The sequence below is a fragment of the Aulonocara stuartgranti genome (genome assembly GCF_965226115.1).
Source record: "Aulonocara stuartgranti genome assembly, chromosome: 2".
Classification (NCBI taxonomy): domain Eukaryota; kingdom Metazoa; phylum Chordata; class Actinopteri; order Cichliformes; family Cichlidae; genus Aulonocara; species Aulonocara stuartgranti.
This window is the reverse complement of record NC_138940.1, coordinates 35,345,408-35,369,162: the sequence shown is the minus strand read 5'-3', so window position 1 is coordinate 35,369,162 and position 23,755 is coordinate 35,345,408. Positions and strand designations below refer to the sequence as shown.

At 40.8% G+C, this 23,755-nt stretch overlaps 2 protein-coding genes across 7 annotated transcripts in view; one reads left to right on the top strand and one right to left on the bottom strand.

The window, feature by feature from the left end:
- The window catches only part of dlg3 (discs, large homolog 3), an 81,677-nt gene extending 69,893 nt beyond the window's left edge, over positions 1-11,784 (top strand). For 3 of the 6 annotated variants that reach the window (XM_082506298.1, XM_082506299.1, XM_082506297.1), the window contains 10 exons: positions 2,216-2,330; positions 4,504-4,680; positions 4,790-4,865; positions 5,481-5,583; positions 7,053-7,094; positions 7,306-7,356; positions 7,440-7,801; positions 7,920-8,029; positions 8,116-8,207; positions 8,593-11,784. In XM_082506298.1, the coding sequence (XP_082362424.1) occupies positions 2,216-2,330; positions 4,504-4,680; positions 4,790-4,865; positions 5,481-5,583; positions 7,053-7,094; positions 7,306-7,356; positions 7,440-7,801; positions 7,920-8,029; positions 8,116-8,207; positions 8,593-8,699 (1,235 nt within the window). In that variant the 3' untranslated portion in view covers positions 8,700-11,784. The remainder of the gene's footprint in view (positions 1-2,215; positions 2,331-4,503; positions 4,681-4,789; positions 4,866-5,480; positions 5,584-7,052; positions 7,095-7,305; positions 7,357-7,439; positions 7,802-7,919; positions 8,030-8,115; positions 8,208-8,592) is intronic. The other 3 variants (XM_082506301.1, XM_082506302.1, XM_082506300.1) reach the window with 2 other exon arrangements.
- tex11 (testis expressed 11) lies at positions 10,613-23,397 on the bottom strand. Its single transcript, XM_082506337.1, has 29 exons — positions 23,208-23,397; positions 21,964-22,076; positions 21,582-21,666; positions 21,019-21,098; positions 20,855-20,935; positions 20,626-20,745; positions 20,318-20,398; positions 20,109-20,194; positions 19,975-20,032; positions 19,788-19,883; positions 19,621-19,702; positions 19,298-19,376; positions 19,015-19,166; positions 18,760-18,845; positions 18,326-18,463; positions 18,067-18,169; positions 17,815-17,939; positions 17,176-17,261; positions 16,484-16,537; positions 16,333-16,373; positions 16,144-16,221; positions 15,962-16,032; positions 14,362-14,475; positions 14,084-14,150; positions 13,759-13,908; positions 13,542-13,650; positions 13,318-13,438; positions 12,563-12,730; positions 10,613-12,218 (listed from the first exon to the last, which is right to left on the bottom strand). Exons 1-29 carry the CDS (start codon positions 23,233-23,235, stop codon positions 12,147-12,149), a joined length of 2,724 nt encoding a protein of 907 aa, XP_082362463.1. The 5' UTR covers positions 23,236-23,397; the 3' UTR covers positions 10,613-12,146.
- Between the last annotated feature and the right edge of the window lie 358 nt (positions 23,398-23,755).

Below are 23,755 nucleotides of genomic sequence, written 5' to 3'. Positions count from 1 at the left end.
GCCTGCTCTTTTTGTTTGTTTGCTTTAAAGGGGGAGCTATAATGCTTTTCCTTATTTTACATATTAAAGGTATGCTGATATTAATGGTCAGTGCTCTTAACAAACAGGAGTAGAGGCCAACACATCGAAACTCTTGATTCCATGTTTTTTTTTCTATGACTTTGCTTTTATGTCAGTGAAAGCAGATATTCCTGTTATGATGGTCTCATACCTACAGCTCTGGCTGTGAGCACAGAGGCCCCGCCCACTGTCTGTTTAGACCTTCTGTTAGCGAGGGGCAGCCAATCTAAAGGCTCGTGAATCATTCTGCTAGAGGTTAAAATAGGAGCTTATAGGTTCTCTTTCAAATGTGTACCAGGTTAAACTTCCCTTATTGTTTTATATGACCTGACTCCAAAATTGCCGGAAATTAGTTTTTTTTGCACAAGTTGATTATAGTTGTGTTTTTCTTTCCCCTGTCAGTTACAGTTACTGGGTTGTGCTGTACACCGATTTACTGCAGAATTCATGTATTCTGGTGTCACCATTATCAAGAAGGTGTGGCAGCAAATTGTAGTTATCTTATAGTTCCCACCCCATCTTCCCCCAGAGGCTTAAAACTGATTGTAGTTCTGCTCCTCTTCAGTGCTCACTGAACTTAAATGAATCATTTTGCTGTTAGGAATTTGATCAAGCTAATCGTTTAGCTTTGTCTAATGTGCACTTGCCCTGAGTTGCTGGTACAGTTCTCAGGTTGGTGGCATTGTAAAGCAGGTCTCTCTGTATTTAGCTACTCTTTGTCTTCTCCCTCGGCCCCTCCTTCCCCAAGCTGCAGCTTCTTGTGCTGCTTTTCTCTCCTCTCTCCTGTGCCTGAAAGCCAAGTGGACTAGTCTGAATGGCTGTTTCCGTGTGCGCTGTCCCTGTTCTAGGAGTGCTACACTGTTGCTGTTGGTTACAGGCAGTCAGGCGGTGTCTGGTTACCTCACCTTGCAGCGTCACTCTGTTGTATCGTTAACCCTTTGAGCAGAGATCAGGGTGGAGCGCTGTCACCGGGCCTGGGCCGGATCCATGTTTGCTTTGAAAATCCTTTTGGTTTCGGCAGGGGGTTATAGATCAGCAACCTGAAGCTTGTTTTTGCACCTGCTCAGAATTTTTCCCGCGAGCTTGGACTAACTAAATCATCTTTGTAGGCGTAGGTGTTTGTTTTTCAAGGCTGCTTCCAGGCTTGTTTGACAGAATATGGACTTTGATCTCTTGTTGTTCAAATTACAGGAAGTGTTGCCAGCTATTGATGATTAAGCTGTGAGGTACCCCTGCGGGCATGCCAGTCAACTCGATATGTGGAATAAATTTGGATGAGATTCTTTTCCGCTGGTTCTTTCATAGGTTAATTAATATTAGGGCATAGATGTGTCATCGTTACAGCAATATTCCATCTCATCACATGGCAGTAATAATTTGATTCAGTTGCGTACAGCTACATTCATGAGGATATGCAAGCTGTGCGACATGAAACATTGGAGTAGAGGAAACATTTAAATGACAAAATTGCTTGTTCACAGTGCTGTCTTTATACTGCTCCAGCACATCCTTTGTGTGATCACATGAGCACCTTAGCCTACTTGTTTTTCTGGATGCATCTGCTGTTCTGTTTATCTGGCAGTGTGCTGCATGGTGCGGTGGCCTTGCTCGTTCCAGCAGCCCGGCCCCAGAGCTCGCTGTGCACAGCAGGCTAATGAGAGCTTTCTTAATGAGCAGGTCCAGGTGGATTCATACATCATCCCTGTGCTCCTGAGCAGCAACTGGATTTACACACCTATGACAAATGGTCATGCATTTGAAATTGTTGGAGGCCTTCGCTTTTTTTAACCACACTAAAGAGCCTGTGTTGAACCTAATTAATCCCTGTAATTAATCACCTGACATGAAAGATGACTGGATGTGTGAGGCAGATCTGTGATAAACCATCAGTTCCTGGGGTCATTAATCAGCCTAAGGATTCGCTCAACCTTTCCTCTCTTTACTGTAGCTCACTGCAGCACTGGCTGAGGCACAGCTCTCCAATTATACCGTAGTGAAACAAGAAGGCAGAGGCCAATGCTCCCGTTTGGTCTTTTTACTCAAGATCGAATGCACCAAGTTAACTTTGAGCGCATTAACCGTAAAACTTCAAAGGGAAAGTTTATTCTCCAGAACCCGCCGCTGACACAGTTTTTGTTTGTTTCTCGCTACGCAGAGTATAGTCGCTTTGAGTCCAAGATCCACGACCTGAGGGAGCAGATGATGAACAGCAGCATGAGCTCAGGATCAGGCTCCCTGCGCACTAGTGAGAAGCGCTCCCTATATGTCAGGTAAAGTCGGCACACCCACCCACACACACACATACTCATGCTTGTACTCACAACATGCAATTCTAAGATCTCACTATTGCATAACAAACCTCAGCTCGTCTGCAGGGGAAGATGAAGCCCAAACACACGTGTTGTTAAAATCGGCCACACTGTTAGACAGTAGCAGCACGACATAAATGTCATAGATCACATGTTACAATATTATTTTTTTATGCTAAGCATTTCGCGTGACATCATTTAATTCAGGCTACTGGGTTCACACTATTCATCACCAGCTAAAGAAAGATGAACAGACGTTCCCTGTTGTTGTTTTGATGCCTGCTATGACAATGACTTTGTTTAATGTCGACTGACAGGGGAGCTTGTTGAGATGACCTGTGTTATGACACTTTGGGCAAGTTGTCAAACTGGATTGAGGCTCATTTAGGAATTGAAACAGGTGGCAACCTTCTGTTCATATAAATGCATTGAGTCGCAGGGCTCAAGGTGAAAGGATCGTGTGATGCAACGCCGCAGTCAAAAATGCTTCCCCATATTTCTGCTGAAGCATTAATTCATTTCACTTTACCCTTTCGGTTCTGACGGCCAAGCCGCCTCTTCAGTTGTTTTTAACTATCAGATTAAAGCTACTCCTGAAAGTAGCTCGGATCTTATCGGGATGTCTCAGAAGGTATATAAGTGTTATTACGTTGGAGGCCTGTTATGGTCAGAGGAGTATCGTGAGAAATGCCTCTCATATACACTGATTCCTGTGAGGCATGTAGAGCCTAGCCTGCTCCTGTGCAGGTGACTAAGCCCGCAGTTATGCAGGAAAAGCTATCTAGTTTTGCCGGCTAATGTGGGAGCTGCCATGTCCACCCAGCCCAGTCTCAGGAATCTTTTAGTCTGAAAGTATCACATGTGCTCTCACTGTCTGTGTTAAGGTACCATAAAGTAGCTAAAGGAAAGAATTTGATTATCACTCCTCAGCCTGTGTTGAAGGTGCTTTCGATTCCCTGGTAAGCACACAAAGAGATAAGCTATATTGCACCATGACAGTTTCACCAGTAGTCTTTATGTATTGACGTTCCCAGTTTCAGTTGGCAGGAGCAGACTGGCTCAAGTCTTTAGAACAGAGGAGAAAAATGCATGTTGAGCTCAGTCTGTCTGTCCACTAGAGTATGGCGTAGCCTGTAGATATAGGCTTATGGGTCAAGGGAAGTTTAAACCTGTAAAGCAGGTAGTTTTAGATTCAGTTGTAGCTGTGGCTTGACCTGTCAGACAAGCTAGTGACGCACCTGGACTGTAAACGTGGTCTATTGAAGTGGAAAGTATGCGGCAACGGCAAATGAAAATAAATGGCATGCCTTAGTAAATGTCTGAAGTTGCTTTCTGTTGCATTTTTTTAAAAAATTGATTGTTGAATGTATAAATGAGTTGGATTCAAGTGTGACTGTATATGGCTTTGTCACTAAATATGAGTGGCATCTCTGACTGCAGGACTGTGTAAACGTTTTAGGCAGGTGAGAAAAAACAAAGAATGCTTTCAAAAATGGAAGTGTTAATCATTTATTTTCATCAATCAACAAAATGCAGTGAATGAACAAAAGAGAAATCGAAATCAAATCAATATTTGCTGTGACCGCCCTTTGCTTTCAAAACAGCGTCAATTCTTCTAGGTACACTTGCACACGGTTTTTGAAGGAACTCGACTGGTGGTTGTTCCAAACATTTTGGAGAACTAAGCACAGATCTTCTGTAGGTGTAGGCTTCCTCACGTCCTTCTGTTTCTTCATGTAATCCCAGAAACACTCGATGATGTTGTGATCATCTTAATGACTTTGACTGTATGTTTGGGGTCGTTGTCCTGCTGCAGAATACATTTGGAGCCAATAAACAATCATTTATATTTCTGAAACCATTCTTTGTTTACAGCATTTTTTCCTCACCTGCCTAAAACTTTTGCACAGTACTGTGTATCAGCTAAAGCGTTTCTAAATACCAAATATTTAAAATGTTGTCAAATCGCAGCCCACATGCAAGCAATGTGAAGTAATAGACAAAGTAACAAAGAGCAATTATGTAATGCTGCAGAGTCAGAACTGTCATTTTGTGCCAACTTCGAATGCTCAGTACAGTAATTTGATCAGAGATACAAGATGAAAGAGCGTAACCAAAGGCTTTGCTTTTGCAGAGCTTTGTTTGACTACGATCGAACGAGGGACAGCTGTCTGCCCAGCCAAGGCCTGAGCTTCTCTTATGGGGATATCCTTCATGTCATAAACGCTTCTGATGATGAGTGGTGGCAGGCGAGGCTTGTCACACCTCACGGAGAGAGTGAGCAGATTGGGGTCATTCCAAGCAAGAAAAGGTATCACTCCTCTTCATTTGCAGCGGTGTACGAATGCCAGACGAGGCTAATGTGATTACTCCTATTCATGCCCGGCCTGAACTTGATATATTTCTCTTTCTTTCCCTAGAGTGGAGAAGAAGGAGCGGGCCAGGTTAAAAACAGTCAAGTTCCACGCCAGGACAGGCATGATTGAGTCTAACAGGGTAAGTGTAGAGGGCCAGCTGCTCCCTGCCCTGGTGCCAGAGCGGCTGTCTTCAGAGCTGCTGCTGGGCTCCCAGGGAGATGGCCTACTTCCCCCCTGAGTGTGGGAAAGGGACCAGCACCTGCTCACTGAAGCAAGCACAAAAAGCTCTCGAATTACTATATAGATTACCCAGAGGCTCCGCGAAGAGGAAGAGATTTCCGCAACCTCCACAGCTCGTGCACTCAGTGATATTAAGAAATGTGCACTTGCAAAATGTCTGCACGTCTGTCAGACGACAATCTCTCAGATGTAATTTGCAGAAGCATAAATCAGCTTTAATTTTGGTCTGTATTATTTTCTGTGGTACAAGGATTAAATTTATTGAAGATGTTTAATTTGGTAAACGCATGCTTGTTTCCTTCACATTGATGTGCCATTCATATCCACCCATTACCTGCCTTTCATTTTCATTATTTAATGTGAATTGTTTGTTTACATTTCATTTGTTTTTGTTTGATTTTGCATGGGTGTTGAAGTACCTTCATTGAAACCCATTCTGTTTTTGTTTTCACCCTCTCATTGAACCCCCCTCCCTCCCTCCCTTCCTCCCCTCTCTCACCCACACATCAAATAGCAGCCAGTCAAAGTAAAGCGCAAAAAAAGCTTCAACCTCTCACGCAAGTTCCCGTTTTACAAGAGCAAGGAGAATATTGTGCAGGAGTTGGTGGAGTCTGAACGTGAGTACCAGCTGTGTGATTGGGGTGTGCGGTGGTAGTGGTGGGGGAGGGGTGTTGTTTTCATCCTCTTTCCCCTTCATGCTTCAATTCTGTTTCTCAACTTTCATCTTTCCGCTCACCTCCAGGGATGGTTTGTGCGATGGCATCACTCTCATCCCTTTCTCACTGTCCCAGAGAGATGCCCCACATGCCACAAGCCAGCACCACTGAGCTGGAGATGTGGGGTTCTCTCTGGTGTGTCTGTCTGTGGGCTCCGGAGGAGTGTTCTAACTGTGTGTGCTGCCAGCTGGGTGTGTTCTCGGCTGTATTAACACACACGCCTTCTAATGCTGTGATGCTACTCCTTGTATATAAGGCCTGATCAATTTCCCAGTCAGTCACTGACCCACAACAGGAAGAATCTCATTAACCAGGCCGAAGCTTTTACACTTAACAGGTCAAAATCCCATTTTAATGGGATTGGGCTTGTGTAATTGAAAGGCCGTGGCTTACTATGAACAAAGTGGAGCTCAGGCGAAATGAGTACCACAGCGCCGTGTGTCAGTGGGCCTGGCGAGCACTACACAGCACTCCTCTCTCTCTTTCTCTCTCCCTGCCCCAACTCTCACTAACCTCTTCTTCTTCCTGTCTGCTTTCTTCTCTTGGTTTCTGCTCTCACCTGTCGGGACACCTAGGACTTCCCAGGGTTAAGCGATGACTTTTATGGATCAAAGAGTTTGAGTAAGTGTGTGGTTGTACTGTGTCAAGCAGCTGTCCCCTGAGCTCAGAGAAAAATGCTTTGTCTCCGCAGGCCCAGCTGGGAATGCAAAAAAAGAAAAAAATTTAGAGTGACACACACAAACCTGTGTGCTCACAGAAAAAAACACACTCACACATCTACACAGATTCACAGTGTGGATATATATTTTAAATAAAAAGCATTCCCAAGAGAGGCTGGGTGAACATTACACTTATTTTGAATGTCTCACAACATTTTTCTACATGTTTTGTCATACAAGGTCACGCAGAGCTACAATACATCACCAGAGCAGGGTGTTGCTTTATTCCCCAAAGTCAACCAGCTCCTGCCTCCCTTCTCTCTACAGTGTAGCGCCGTATGTTTTCAGTCTTTTCTATGCTATGAAATCAGCTGCCACCGGCACAGATCTAGCAATAGGAAACACTGGCCTGGGGATTGTGGGTCATTTGGGATGTTAACACAGGAAGCACTTAATTTCCTATTGCTTGCACCTAAAACCACTTCCCAAATACTGCCAGAGCATGGCTGCTGCACCAAACCAAACTTCTGCTTTCGTTATTCCCCTTTTTCTTATGTGGCCTAGTTGCTGAGAAACAGAGTGCTTTTCTTTTTCCCCTTTTTGTCCTTTGAGGCAGGTGAAACTAAATTTCACCCATAGGAAGAGAATTGACTTGAATGCCACTGTGGTTATGGTTTTGTAAAATGATCTGAAACTCTCTTGCTTTTGCAGAATGCCTGACATCCAACACAAGTGACAGCGAAAGTAGTTCGAGTGAGTCACCTTTAATTTCTCATGGTCTCTCTGGTTTCTTTTACTCTGCCCACATAGATGAATAACACGGTAGATGTCCTTAAATGTACGTGTGAAATTATATCTGCAACCTAATATTTCATTTTGGAGTTTTATCAGCTGTGGCAGCTTTATGTAATTCCTTCAGACAGGATGTAAAATTTCATTTTTTTTAAAATTTTTGTTGTTACAGAGGGTCAGGAGGACACAATTCTTTCCTATGAGCCAGTCATTCGACAGGAAAGTAAGTGAAATCGCTTCTCCACAATCTGTCATGCTGTAGATTTTTACATTTATCCTCACTTGTCTTCTCTGTTTTTGATTCAGTCCACTACACAAGACCTGTGATAATTTTGGGCCCAATGAAGGACAGAATAAATGATGACCTCATCTCTGAGTTCCCCCACAAGTTTGGCTCGTGTGTACCACGTGAGTTGACAACACTCGACACCTCTACACAGTACGCTAAACAAAATAGCAGCAACAAAAATAAACTTGTTCCATTCACTTCTGCAGATACAACTCGTCCTAGGCGAGAGAACGAGATTGACGGCCAGGACTACCACTTTGTGGGCTCGAGAGAGCAAATGGAGAAGGATATCCAGGATAATAAGTTTATTGAAGCGGGCCAGTTCAACGAGAACCTCTATGGGACAAGCATCTTGTCTGTCAGAACTGTGGCTGAGAGGGTAGGCATCGAGCATTTCTCTGTGAGCTTGGGTTACCAGATTGGGTGGCCTGTTAAATCAGAAAGTGTTAAATTTTCACCACTATGAGTATTTTAAAGTATTCTCTACTTGCCTACAGGGGAAACACTGCATTCTGGATGTTTCTGGGAATGCCATAAAACGACTGCAGCAAGCACAACTTTATCCGATTGCCATCTTTATCAAACCAAAATCCATTGAAGCCCTAATGTAAGTCGAAGCTTTTGTACATACTGTCATCAAGATCACAGCTGGTCTGTGTCCGTCGTACTAACCGTAACTACTGTCACTTTCAGGGAGATGAATAAGAGGCAGACATATGAGCAGGCCAATAAAGTCTTTGACAAGGCAGTTAAACTGGAGCAAGACTTTGGGGAGTATTTCACAGGTCAGTCTCATTGCCAACAAAAAATATTTGTACTTACAATTTGGGATATAGGTTTTGATTTTTTTTTCTCAGTGATCTGGTTATTTATTGTCATTGAAGTCTAAAGTCAGTGAATTCTGTGGTTGTATGTAAGTCTATAGGAAATTGACCCTCCAGCTCCCTTGAGCCATGACCTCAGTGAATAATCTCAATCCATAATTTTAAGTTTTATTTATGACCTGATGGTGTGTGTTTGTTTATGATTTGGCTTTTTGGCTTCATAAAACAACTGAATTGATTGATCAACAGAAGAATTTCTTGATTAGGTTACTTTTTGGGGGGTGGGGGGACTCTAGTTCTGATGCAACCAAATAACACACCTCTCTCCCTTTGTGTTTGCCTTCAGCTATTGTACAGGGTGACTCACTAGAGGAGATCTACAACAAAATCAAGCTAATCATTGAGGAGCAGTCTGGGCCCTACATCTGGATCCCCTCCTCAGAGAAACTCTGAGCTTCCTGCCGTCCTCTCTGCATCGGCACAGAGCTCCCCTCCTGCCTCCCAGAGACCCCACCCAAGCCCAAATAGCCCCTCTCCTCACCTCCTTTTTGCAGATATGTTTCATATCAAGTTTTAGTGTCATCATTATGTTACTCTCTAAATGAAAAAGAAGTCTTATCACCATTACTGTGACTGTGCACACCCCTGCATGAGTTTCTCAACAAATCCATTCAAGACTGGAAATGCCATTCCAAAGGAATTTGACAACCGCAAACAAAAGGGAAAAGGAATACATCCTTTCGTGAACTGGGACTGACTGAAGATCAGAAGGTTTTGCAGAAATCTGGAGAGGAGTTGGGATTCAAAAAGAAGTTTCAGGGGATCAGAGACAAATCATACCAAGTTGGAACACTTTGTAAATGTTCATCAAATCACATTATAAAAGACACGCAAGACAAGAAGTTGAAGACCAATAAAGGGTTTTTTCTTTTTTTTCTAAAAAAGACTGGATAAATCGAGCCCTGCTGATGGTACTGTTCAAGGAGTCATCTCTCTTGTTTATAATGACTGAGGAAATTAGTAGAGGAGCCTACAAACTGATCTATTTATCACAAACCAGCTTGCTGTTTGGTCATCTGCCAGTTGTCTGTGCTGCAGCTGATAAAGACATCTTGGGAGGCAGATCAAGAAGAAGTGCGTTGTGAATCTCTACATTTATATTATGAAATCACAAAATAAATGATGAAATCCTACTGAGATTTTACTACATATTAAAAACTACACATTTTACACTTCACTAGAATTGTCAATTTGGAGGGCTGTTAGTTCCTTTTTTGTTTTTGTTTTTGTTTTTTTTGTTTTTTCTTGTGGGATTTTTTTTGCTTGTGGTTTTTAGCTGCTCTGTGTAAAGGACGGGGGTAGAGAAGTGTAACTGGGCTCTCTGCAAAACACCAAACTGCCTTACATCAAATACAAATTCTGTTTTGTGACTACCTGTTGTCTGTGAGGGAGGCTGAACACAATTGATGAGGAAAATCTTTCCTATTTGTGACCTCCAACTGTCAGGAGGCCTGACTTGAGTGCAATAGATTAAGAAAAGAAGGAAAAAAAATTGCCTCTGTTGGCACTTTCCCTCCCCTGTATTTCAACCCTCTTCCTTTATAATTAAAGAAGAATTTGGCCAATGGATTGCAATTTGGATAACCAGAGCCTCCCAACTCATGTTGAGCAGCAGATCACCCTATTACACTCTCTGCCTTCCCAGAGGATTCTCTTCTGATTGGTCACACGGTACTGTCGTATCTGCCGCCATGATGGTGGCCTTAAAACGGGTAGAACAAGACAATAATTGTATTGGATGTCCTAAATATTAGAGTAACTATAACCTGTTTTCGATTGCCCCCCATCCCCCTCCCCCGTCCACCAACCAAAAACACTAAAGTTGGGTTTGAGAAAACCTACGCTTTGTGCATCTATAAATCGATGAATTCTTAATCTATTGTTGGCAGGTGCTGAAGCACTGTGTTGAGCTCTTGGCACGTCTGGGGGTGAGCTTGGCCAGCTCAGGAATCTTAACATACAGATACCATTTCCCCGTGACTGAACAGCCACGTTTGGGCGATTGCACAGTTGTCAAATGTGAACAAACTACTCAAAGGCACTGTTGCTTAGCTAAAGCTGTTTCCAAGTGGACAGTGTAATCGGGCTGTACTGTCTTTTTTCTGCAAGGCTGGGAGCTTGTTCAAGGCCATCAGTTTGGTAACCTTTGAGTTTGCTTTGTGGCGTCACCAGGATTGAAATGACCTGCACCATCCTTCCATGCATATCTTGGCACTATACGTTAATGTGTGCATGTGAGAGAGCACGTCTGAAGGAGGAGTGCTGTGGCCCTTGACCCTGTGAACGCTTTTGCTTTCTTCCTCAGCTTTCTTTTTTTTTTTTTTTTTTGGGAAGAGTGCAAAGGGATATACTTCTTTTTTCTCCTCAGAGAGCCAGACCCAAACAAGAAGTGTTAACCTAGACCCCTGGGTCCCTTGCTCTCTCCCACCCACAGAGCACCTGTACCTGCAGGCATTTTCTGAACAGGTGTGCCCACCTGCCAGGCACCACTGCTAAACCAGCTGTCATTACCTGTGTCAAAACCAGAGTTCAGGGAATTACCGAAGGGAACAGAGCCATTTATAAACTGCTTGCAGACTGTTTCAAAGGGTGTGGTAGCTGTACGATGTAAATAAGCCCCCAGCAGATCCCCCTCACCTGTGCTTCATGCATGTGTGAATCAAACTGGGACAAACATGTTTTATAGACCACAAATGTCAGGTAAGTAAAGTTTGAGCTACTCTTGAGATATAATTTCCATACAAATGTGCTGTATTGTTGGTATTTCTCTTAAAATGCCTATTGGAACACTAACTAGTCAGTTGGGAATTCAGTTCCCTCAAGTAGGGCCTGTCTACATGTGATTTCTTGTGGAACGTGTCTGGGTGTATAGATTTTAAAAAAACAAAACAATATATTGTAAAATAAAGTGATGCAGGCAGAAACCTACACAATATCACAGGAAGCAGGAGCATTGATCAGTACATTATTAGAGGTTTAGAATTGGTCCACTCTGGCGTTTAGTTGAAATACAGCTGACTGTTAACAATGTGTGTGGTATTCATACCTCAGTCAGCCATGTCAAAGCCCAAAGAACTTGATTTCATTTTACACTTTTCCATTGAGGTTGTGATAAGATGGAACCTGAATGCCTCTGTGTGTGTATAATTGACGAGGGTCTTTGTTCTGATGAGAGAAATGACGACATATATACTTTTATTTTTTTGGGTGGGGGGACAGGGTTCTTGTTTGTACTTTTGGGTGATGATATGTTTATGTTATAGCACATCTGTGCAGTAAGTGCTTGCAAACATGAACCCTTTGATTGTACAGTAGTTTCCTTCCTGTCACTGCAGGTAGTACAGCCTATCAGGACACTCGGCCTCATGGTCTTCCCTGTCCTAGTCATGAGGGAACACAGTCCTGCAACTTTTGTTTGGGTTTTATTTTGGGACTTGACAAGAGTTTATTTGTTTGAAAATAAAATATGTGACTCAGATATGATTTTAATGTGCCTTTTATTCTACTTTGGGATACAGATTGGCTTTAAAAACAACTACTGCAGTGGTAGATTTATTTAATTTATTTTTTTTTTAGTTTCTGTTGGAAAAGTATAAATGGATAGGAGCTTAGAACAAATGTTCAGGTAAGAATCAGACCAGAAATGAATGTACTAGTCTACCAGAATACACCACAGTTAAAATAATTTAAAAGAACATACCAAACTGGAATTTCTGGTAAATGTTTCTCATAACATTGAGAACGTTAGGGTGTTGAAAACTGAACTGAATAAACGTAGGTAGGTTTCCCCGAAGAACAGGCGTGCACCAGGCTCCCGACAGCTGACCTATACCTGTTTGTCTATTCTTTCATGTTGACATTTTTCTTTGCTTTGTCCAATCTGTCCAGGATTTTGCTGTAGAGACCAGACATCTGTGGGTACATAAATAACAGCTGTATAACTAAGCTTTTTATACCTCTATACAATGGAGCAGTTACTTTCATTGCTGTGTCCCAGTTTAACCTTATGAGACTGTGTTTTATTGCCATACTTTTCTCTTGACAAAGCTGCAATACTTAAAGGATCACCTCTGGTGAAGTTCCTTGAGCTAACTTCAAAACTATAATTGGTGTATTTTGATGAGCAACCCTGGAGTTGTACAATGACATGTAGATTTAATTCTGCCAAAAATCTGTATTTAACAAAGCAGCAGGATGATTTAAGCTACTATCAACCCAGTGTTTCATCCCCTTCCTTCTCTCCACCAGTCCTCTACCTGTGTCTCATAGCTCTCCTGTAGAGATCCCAGGTGGCGGACAAAGCTCATGGCCAGGCCACACCACTTCTCAGCTTCGGGGTATTGAGCCAAGCTGTACAGCAAAATCCCAGTGTTCCAAGCCTGAGTCAGCAACCACAAGGTCTCCATCTCTGGGAAGTCGTCCGGCTACGGAGAAGAGCAGGAAGATGTTCAAAAGGCCACCTGGGTTACTGTCTTGTACAAATCATTTTCAGTGGGTTGAGGCAGCAAATGCCAAGTAAACTTTCATCAAATCCTGTCCATTTGTATATTAACATTTACTTATGCTTGTAAGTCATAAAAACAGAGCATGAAACAAACTCAGTGGAGACGGTTCATTCATATTTCACAACACTTTAATCTTGTCCATTTACTTTGATCCAAAGAATTCCACATCTTTCAAGTAATAACTCAATATGAAAGGGGAAATGTGCGCTGCCTCTAAAGCTGCATAATGTCTCAATAATTTCATGTCTCTTTCAGAGCTGTAGCTCACCGGCAGTGTGACAACTTGTACAGCGCATTAACATTCAAATTGGCAGGAAGGGGTGGTGAATGGAAGCATCTGCTAATTGGAGTGCGGCTGATAGCCCATTGATAAAAAGAGGCTTCTAGAACAGCAGGCAAGCATGGAGTGGAAAAGAGGGGGTGAATTATATAGCAGGAGCATTCCTGTTGGAGGGAACAGGAGGTGGGAGCCGAGGGATGTCGGTGTGTGATTGGTGCTGACTCACTGCGGCTGCAATGATAGACAGGGCCTCCTCGTAGTAGTTCCACACCTCCTCGAGCACATGGGCCTCCACCTCTGACACGCCACTTGGGAGGGACAGCTTGATAAGGCTGTGAACACACTTGCTAAGATGAGGACACAGAAAAATAGTCAATAACCTATTCATTAAAAATCTAAAAAGAAAAAAAATGCTCATTAATGAAATGCTAAAGGTAGTGATGGTTGTGCCTGCAGTGCGCCAGGTCAGCCTGTGGTTGTTTCTTGTGCAGAAAGAGAGCAACCCTCAAGGCCTTCTTGCACAGCAGAGGGAAATAGGCTGGAGGCTCCATTGCCAAGGCTACATAAAGGAAAGACAATTAGAGCATAGAGTGAATACTGAAAACACTGATGTGTTTCTTTAGGTATTTCAGCACAGACATGATTAATAATAGAGGGTCTTTTTAACCTGCCATGGTCTCTAACATTTTGGGTTCAACACTTTCAAGCTCCAACACAGACTCCAGTATTGCCTCAACTATGGGATCATTCAGTTTAGCACGAGCTTCAAACTCATACAGCAGTAGTAGAGAGTCTGTCGGGTCCATTGGAAAGCTTCCTGTAAATTGAGAATACATTTTTATAGCTCAATTTCATGAAGTAGACTTAAAAAATTATGTCAGCTTTTTAATAACATATAACTGTGTTTAACTCTCCTTTTCTGTGTTTTAAATAGTTTACACTTTGCAAATAAAAATTGCTTTTAGTTTGAATAGTGTAGCTGCTAAATGCACCTGATGCTTTCAGGGTTTTCCACACCTCTGAACAGATCTGAATGTGCTCCAGAGTCTGAGTGAACTCCTGGAACCAGACAAACATGCAAAGCATTCTGGATTAATCATCGCCACCTAGTGTTTAGTTCCTTTTCAAAGGCAGGGGGATTCAAATTAAACACCTACGCTAGCACCAATGATGTTGTTAGTCACCTCTCCTCTCCACTGGTCTTGGTAAATTTCCATCCATGTGGAGTGAGAGTGTGCTAAATGTAGGAGATGGGCAGTGGGTGGCACACCTGGGTAGGGTGAGAAGACTTCCTGCCGAGCTCCAAAGAAGCAGCAGCAGCCATTAGCAGACATGTCCTCTGGCCCATGAGGAGAGTGCGATCAGGTGGGCACAGCTGGGAGAACTATAGGTTCATGTAGAAACACACATGTAGCCTTAATATTTATTTATTCTTTTATTTAAAAAAGCTCTGTCATTGAGATCAAGTTCTCTTTTTCAAGAGTTTGAGACTGACAGGTAGGCACAAAGTACAGATAGACAAATAGAACTTTTAAAAATCTTCCAGTAACATCGTAATCTGTGGGCTTATATTTTTGTAGTTCATTTCGTTTGTAGGCAGCAAAGACTCAGTTTTTACAGTTTGAATAAGAACACAGCACAGCCACTGTCAGAATAGACATTTAGACACAGTGAATAGACATTTAAGCACGTATGACAAAGGAACTAACACATGATACGCTACATGGACAAAAGTATTAGGCTACACCTCTTATTCACTGAATTCAATAAAGCTATGGGGTTGTTTTTTGAGGTTTGCCTGGACCTCCTAGCAGTAGTGAAGGGAAATCTTAATGCTTCTGCTTACAAAGACATTTTTGACAATTCTGCACTTCCAAATCTATGGGAAGAGGTTGGAAAAGACCCTTTTCTCTTCCAGCATAACTATTCCCAAAAGAACAAAGCCAGGTCCATTAACGTGTGGCTGGATAATTTTTGGTGTGGTAGGTCTTCGCTGCCATCATCAAACACCTTTAGGACTGAAGTAAAATGGAGACTGTGATGTCCAGCATCAGTCATAGTTAAATGGGCAGAAACTCCAACAGACACACTCCAACATTTGCAAAAAACATTCCCAGAAGCGTGGAAGTTGCTATAGGTGCAAAGAGGGGATCAGTGGTCATAAAGCTCATGTAAGTGTAATGTGTAGGTGGGTCCATAGTTTTGTACATATAATGTAGGAAAGTATTTCTAAAATACTGTATTTAAATTCTGACTACGTTTAACCAAAAGTCAAAGTAAGTATAGCGCTCGTCTAGTCCCTAAGGACCCCAAAGCACTTTATACAACCAGTCATCCACACATTGGTGATAGCAAGCTACATTGTAGCCACAGCCACCCTGGGGCGCACTGACAGAGGCGAGGCTGCCAGACACTGGCGCCACCAGGCACTCTGACCACCACCAGTAGGCAACGGGTGAAGTGTCTTGCCCAAAGACACAACGACCGAGACTGTCCAAGCCGGGGTTCGAACAGGCAACCTTCCGATTACAAGGCGAACTCCCAATTCTTGAGTCACGATCGCCCACTAGTAAGTTGAATTTCTTATAAATAAGATCAAAATAATTGTATATGGGGTACTTTTAGGCATCAGGGCATGTATGTAAATCAGACATGAGAAAATCGCTGGCAGAAATCAAACTTTATAGATCCAAATGTAATGGTATGTATTCCATTAAAGCTAAGGTTAAGGAACACATATTATTGTGAGTGTAAACTGATACGTTTCTATTTATAAAGCAATGTTTATTCCTGTTCAGGTGCTTTTGATCTACACCCACATAGAGCAGACATTGATTAATTCACCTGACAAAGCTAAAAAGGACACTTGCCTGGTAAGAGAGCACAAAGAAATCTCTCATTTTGTCAGGGCTGCTCTCGCACTGCAAAGCCAAGTTCCAAGCTGTAACAAGGACACACATGAGCACACAGACAAAATGAAGGTGCTGCAAGATTTTAAGTCATAGCACACCACGTTAGATTGAAGTGAAAAGAAGAGAAAGAATCTTAGCACCAATCTTTCTGAACCAGTTAGCTTCCTCTGTGCGTTGATCGACAGTCATGTGAGAGGGGTGTGAAATTGTCTGCAGAGCTGAAGTGACGGCAAAGAAAACATCCGAGGGTTATGACGCACAACACATGACACTGTAGTTGAGACACTTCCACTCACAATGCAATTAAACCCTCATGGATTTGCACTTACCCTTTTTTAGATGCGGCAGCAAGACATCCAGACTTACATCACTGCATGGAATGAATGTAGGAAATGTAGATCTGTTGTTGTTTTTTTCAGTTAAATCAGCATCAATTTGAAATATGAAAACATTTGGTATTTTCCCTCTTTCTCGCCTCACCTTATTTCATCACTCAATTTTTCTATTGTGGAGAGAACAAGCCGAACCAAACACCTAAAAAGATGAATGAAGAAATTGGCGTTGACCTCCTTTCTTTCACCTACTAACTGTATTATACAGAGACATACTTTCAGTGAAAATGTGAGGGAATATAGGTCAGTGGATCATAGAGGTGTGTGGAAAACTATGAGACTAAATACAATCTCTGAGCCACCTCTACTAAATGTGTGACGCAGTACCATCATGACCCAATTCGAGATTTAAACATGAGTCATTATTTTCAGATCTCAAAAACCAAACATGATATCCATTAGCAAAGTTAGATATTAGCATCAAATGTGTACGTATCTAAGACTGCATCCAAATCAAGACAATAAGAATGCAAGCACATAATAAAAAAAAACGCAATTATTCACAAGTGGAAGCTTTATTTTTATTTTTTTAAGTTACCATGAATATTAACTCGGGGTTTCAAATTATTAAAGTACCAAATTAAAATGTTCTTTGTGCTCATGATGAGTGTATGTAACTGTATGTTTATTTAATAACAGCCTTATGTGTAAGGCTCTGTACTCAATCTGTTTTTGGCTACATACTGTCACATCATATCATTCATGTTAGATACTATTTTAATAAAAGTGAGGTTAAAATGTTGCTTCTTTTTTTTAGGTTATCCTTAAGTTTTCACATACCTCAGAGCAACCAGAACCTGTGCTTGATCTTTGGAGTGTTCACACAAAATCTCCAGTGCTTTTATGGCGGTTTCCTGTTGTCCATTCTGTCACAGAGTTAGAAACTTTCTCATCACCATTAATGCCACCCACCACCAATACTTATCGATGCGCATCAGAATCACATAGTACACTAAAGAAAATTCAAGCTGATTTAATAACTGAAACTATTGATTATAATAGCTGGGGAAAGTTACAGTCACACCTCTTTTTGTATAATAGTATAAAGTATGTAACTATTGAGGAAGGACTGCAGTATAAGTCTACACGAACAAGAGTTGAAAAATATTTAAGCTTTATCTTTGATCCCAGCTGGCTTTGACATTTTCCTGGAAAGGTTTAACATGCTCGATCATCTTCTCAGTGATGCTATTCTTCTCAGCCCCTTCTGCACAGGAACCAGTATGAGTTCAGTGACAAGGACATAATCCCTCATCAACTTCCCACTCACAAAAACTGCCAGTTTCTGTCCAAGCTGCAAATAGCACTGATGAGGCGCTATATCATCATAAGACTGGGAAATGTAATAATAACTCAATCAGACCTAAACTGAAGGACTGGTGTACAGAAACGAGCAATGAGTCCTGTGATAAATTCTACCTCCAGAGCAATCTGAGCAGCCAGACTCAGGAGATTGGAAGCAGCATCCTCCGACACCAGCAGTCTGTCCTCACAGGCTACAGGATTCTTGGACAGACGTCCCATTGCATGCAATGCACCTGAGGCTAGCAAAAAATAAATAAATCAGCCACATCATCAAAAATAATATGGTGAAAATATTGCTGTTATTATGGCAACACTAGTATGATTTATAAAGCGCCCCAGTCCCAGTAAGTAATCTTTTTTAGGTACCTTTCTCTGCCTCATTCTCCTGCACAGCCACCTTGTATACGCTAAACTGAGTAAAAATGTTGTCTGGATCACATCTCTGTGCTTCCTTAATTGCTTCTTTGGCCTTACAAAAATTAAGATTTTTAATACAGATGAAAACATATTTGCATGCAGTAACTGTAAAAAAAAATATGCCAGGGACACCTTCAGTTGTCACTAGTGACATATAAATACTGGTGTTCTTAAAATTACCAACTACAGCAGCCTCAAGTTCTCTTACCTTTTCCAGTTGCTTAAGTTTTAGGAAGCAGGAAGCTCTGTTTCTTTGCAGTTTGGCTAAGTTGGGCTCCATTTGACCTCCCTTGAAGAGACTTAAGGAGTAGTTATACCACTGAAGAGCCTCAGAATAGCTTCCAGCCTGGAAACACAAAGTTAAACTTTTGTCCATGTGAAAAGTAAAGCTCTACACTGAACCTATGCTAAATAAACTACTTACTTATGGTGGAAATTCAGAAAACAAGAACTAACACTATAGGAAAACTTCTAACATACACATGCTGTTTTATAAGGAAACATCAAACAATACCTAACAAGGGTTAGGTGGACCTTTTTGTGGCCACCTGCCTGTTGTGAAGCAACACTGCAGATTGTGAACATGCTTATAAGTATGCATGTCTGTATGGACTCTAAAATGCATTGTGAATAGATGTGTACCTCAAAGTACTTGGATGCTTTATCCCACAGCAAGACATGGAGACTTGTAAGAGCCTGTGTGGTCAGCTGTTTGCCTGTACAGTGGCCTATGTGGGTGTAAAAAAATGATCATACTAATACAGTAGCACATTTAAAGTATTATTCATTCTTTTTAATACTATACGCAGTGATAAATATATAGTATTTGTCATGCAATTTAGTTTTTTTCTGTCTTAATTTAGATTTATTATAGTACTGATAGCAAAAATAAAGTACCAGTGATAACATCCTCAATCTTCTGTTTGCCCAGCAGCTCTTTGCCTCTCTGCAGCAGCAGCTCAATGTGCAAGACAAGAGCAGTTCCCAGGTCAGGGGATGTCTCAAAGTGCTGACACACACTTTTCAAATACTCAAAAGCCAGCGCTTCTCTAGAAAAATAACAGACATATTCAGATCGATAAAATATGCCTGAGACTTAAAAAAAAGATGCTTCTTTCTGTATTATATATTTCTACAAAAAACTAATGGGAATTATTACCATACAAACAAAGATTTTTACCTCTTTTCAGAGATTAATAGTTTCACTGTGCTTAGGCACAGCTCAAGAGAAACTTCTGATTCCAGCATCTCATTAAGTCCTGAAAATGAATTTTTAAAAATGCTTTTTAATGTGCATTTGTAACTCTGCTGAAGTCATCTACAGAGACATATTAACTCTTTCCAAGGCTCTCGGTATAAGTATCTATTGCTACTGTAGTCAGAACAGCTCTAAGAGAACACCTAACCCACAGTTTTATCACTTTGGAGACTAACAACCCACTGCAGCACCAATCAAATTCTGTCTAAATAACTCAATATGTTCTGGTTGTGGTATCAACTAACCTGCTCTGAAGTCACTGTCTGATGACTCACATCTCAGGAGTATTTTGATCTTTAAGTACAGTCCATATGTGCTCACGCATTCCTGTCAAATTACACAATTAGCTGAAAAGCTGAAGATTCCTCTGCTTATATAAATAACAATCTAAAAATGATTCCTAATGTTTTACCTTGTTTGCTAAGCTAACAGCGTTGACCGCCTTCTCTGCAAACTTCTCACAGTCCCACTCCAAATAAACAGTGGCGAGGAGCCGCAAAGCCTTGGCCTATTGTAGGGAAATTAACATCACTTTTATTACAATTGTAATTCTAAATGACAGTCATGTTTGTATGAAAGTTTATATTGTACTGTCTTACCAAAACTTCAGATCCAGGGCCATATTTCATATTCATTTTCCCGATATCATAGCTTTGACTGAAACGGAAACATTTCTCTTCGATTGCAACCTTTATCAACATTTTTCTTGGGAAAATGAACATTAGAATATTACCTCAACCAAAAAGCAGTGTCTTCATACTTCCTCACATTGTAAGCATCTATTCCAAAGTTGTAGCACATTAGGGAGAGGTACGCAGTCTGTATTGAGAAAGTATAATCACAGTTAACATCCCCCACACATCCCATAACAATATGTAGTGTAAAAGTGAAAAATCAATATATAGTGTTGTTATAATAGCAACAGATGGCCTTTTTTCTTACATCCTTTGGTAGTCGCAGCAACATGTCTTTACAACGCTGAATGTAGGCCACAGCCTCTTTGTTATTGCCTTGAGTTATGGCCTGTAAAGGAGAACAGATCTGAACTTATAATTAAATGTCAGCAAACAATATAATACTCCCTATTAGCTGTCAGAAATTTACCCCTCTCATTGTTTCTCAGTTCACATTTTAGCTGTCTCACACTTCACACTGCAAGTCTGTCAGAATGGCACTTCCTAAGCTGCCAAATATCACAAGAACAAATATTCACATCGAAGGTGTCGAACATCACATGCGCCACAGCTCACCGATTCTGCTTGGTATGAGAGAATTCGAAGTAGATCCTTCTCCACATCCTCCTTGGATGAACTGATGTCAGCTGTGCCATTGCCTCTGGACATCAGTTGGCTGTAGAGGATTTCAAGGCTCTGGAGATATTAGATTCTGAGTCATTTCTAAAAACATGGTATTTGTGTTTGCTTCAAAACCTACACAGAATTAAGAGACTATCAGTATGAGTGTTATTTTCTTCTTCACCTTGACAGCAAGGCTTAAGTATTTATCTGCCATCTGGGGATTTTTGCAGTCCAGCCAGGTTCTCCCTGTTTTGCTGGCCATCTGTAAAGATTAGACACTGACAAACATGCCTTGTCCTCCTGAAACATTGGGCACTCACAGAGGCTGCCTTCAGTACTGCTTACCAGAATCTGCTTGCGAATGGTGCCCTCTGTTGGGTTCTCAGGCTCACAGCAGTACAACAGACTGCATGCAACATGACGCACTGTAAGCATAGTGAGAGTATTTGAATGTGAGGAGAGAAGATCCCAAAATACTACCACTGTAATAAAGCATAGAAAAATGCACAGTGGAACACAATCAGTCTTGGACTGGCCTCCTCAGAGTCCAGACCTCAATATTATTAAAGTCAAAATGGGATCAAAGTGGGATCATCTTGACAGAGAACTGAAAAAAGGCAGCCAACTTCCAAAGAAGAGCTTTGAATCTCCTTCAACAAGCCTGGAGAACTATTCCTGAAGACTACTTAAAGAAATTACAAAAACCTTTAAAATTTAGGATGGGTTGAACAATAAAGGTGCTCATACCAAATATTAACTTTGAAACTTGTTAGAATAGTACAGACTGAGTTTTTGTCTTATATATTTCCATGCACATTTGTATGTTTAAATGCATTTCTGTATATATTTCCTATTTTCCTAGCAAAATACGAAAAATAAGGGGTGGAACAATACAAATACAAATTTACCTTGGGCTTTTTGAATTGTACTTATTGTGACACCCACATTCTTAGTAACTCCCCAGTTCCACAGCTTGATGGCACACTCCTCCAGCTGTAAACACGACAACAACAAAAAATTATGCCAGCTTCTTGTATATGAGTATTAACAATATTACATTAAATTAAAGTCTTTAAACTTCATGCAACTATTGCAACAGTCATATAACTTGTAGTAGGTTAGATTAATTCAGCAACAAGAATATTAGCGGTGTAAAAAAAATTATTCAATAAGTATTTGTTAATTCTTCATTTTATTTTATTTTTTGGGGGGTTTTATAGTTATACTATAACTTTACATCACTACTGACTTGTGGCGTATAGTTAAACAAGTTGGCATGTTTTTGTCTACCTGCGGATCTGGTATTTTGGGCAAAGCCTCAAGTCCAGGGACTTCAGAGAAGAGCTTCTCTATCACTTCATCATAATCTGTTAGCTGCTTTTGCAGCAGGAGCTCAGTAAGACCTGTGTATTAAAAAAAAGTCAACAAAAACAGACGTTGACAGGACACAAACAGGGTAACAGTGGACATGTTGTCTTCTGAAGTGAAAAGTGACATCTGATTTTTCATGCAATAAGAATATCCGAATTTTCTACACTATAAAGAAAACCAGATACTGTTTGTGCAAGACAATAAAGTGTGGGACATGGAGAGCACCCCACTTTCTTATTCTTTTGTTTAAGTTAAAAATCTGTCTTAAAATCCAGTTTGACTACATTAATGTCCTTTCTCATTTCAAAAATAATTCAGATATTCTCTTGTGTCTTAATGTTAGGCTATTAGCACTGAAATATTAAGACAATTATTAATGATTGTTCATCTTTTAAGGTAGAATATAATCTAAAATGAAGTATGAGTCATACATCCCAAATTAGGTTAATTAGTTGCCATTTTAAAAAAGTATTCATTTACATATTAGCAAGTTAGGGGGCTAGCTTGTTATAATAATGTAAAATATAACGATAATTCACTGTGGCTGGTGACCAAGATAACACGAGCAGTTTAGTGGATAACATGAACCCCAGTTTTATGCCTCTAATCATCTGTATTATCAGGCTGCACAAAATGTATAAAAAGTCTATAACAAAGCAGTTTCTTTAAAAATTCTAAGACCCTGTTTGAAATACACATAAGGTCTTCAAGTACCCTTTTTACCCATTGAATAAAGAGAATGTACTCTCCATTAAAAACTGCTTTAAAAGTTTCAAATTGTTACCCAGGTGTAGATTTGTACTTACAAATGTAGATGGCAGCCTGCTGGCTAACGTTTTCTTGCTATAGTCCCAACAGCAGTAAGTTTTAATAATACAACTTTTGGGATTTTCAGACTTTGCCTGTTTAGTTCCCTTTATCTTTTAGAAAAATAACTATTACTTCCATGGCCTGAGTAACATTTAGCTAATATACCAGAGGCACAAAACTGTTATTAGCTATTGGGCGTCCAGATAATAGATGCAACTTAACAATTTGTGAATTAGCTAGGTTGGAAGCTAAATTAACAACTAAGCTCCAGCTCCAGTTGGTACCCAATATGGTTTCGAAAAAACACTTTAATAAATAAATAGGTGGGTCAAGAGAAAGAGTCAGTTACTCACTTTTCACAGTTGAGGTAAGTTCCTCCATGTCTAACTTTTTGTGGAATAAAAATATCTGTCAGGCTAGGTGCTAGCAGCTAGCTCCTCACTGAAATGTTGGCATTTGATTGACAGCGATCACAAAAGCCCGCGAAAAAGAGAGCGAGGTTAGCAAAACAACTGAAAATAGCTATTACTCCAATAGAGGGAATTATTCTGCCTACCTTAAGCTGTTCCTAATACTAGCTTGATAATAATTGCAGGTGTGACAAATATCAAATACTATTAAACAAAGGGATAAAGACAGCTTCTGTTGGTTACTGTTTTATCCCCATCTTCTATAGAAAGTTATTTGCTAGAGGGGCAAGGTCCTACAAGACCTACAGTTCATCTCAAAACTTTGCAATGGGGAGATTGGGACTAACTTCTTTTAGAGATTATTGTTTTGCAGCACAGATGAGTGCTATTGTACTTATGTAGCCCATCATAAAATACACATGGAAAAACACTAAAAAGAAAATACCTCCTATTCCCATACAGCCAATTGTATCAGATAACAAGGTTATATA

What these genes read in the sequence shown, in the direction of transcription:
- tex11 (XM_082506337.1), bottom strand. Translation starts at nt 23,235, where the DNA reads ATGGAGGAACTTACCTCAACTGTGAAAA. An exon ending in CCAAAATACCAGATCCGCAG is followed by an intron (nt 21,667 to 21,963) that starts GTAGACAAAAAC and finishes TCGTGTTTACAG; the next exon opens with CTGGAGGAGTGTGCCATCAA. An exon ending in ACTTAAGCCTTGCTGTCAAG is followed by an intron (nt 20,746 to 20,854) that starts GTGAAGAAGAAA and finishes TAATATCTCCAG; the next exon opens with AGCCTTGAAATCCTCTACAG.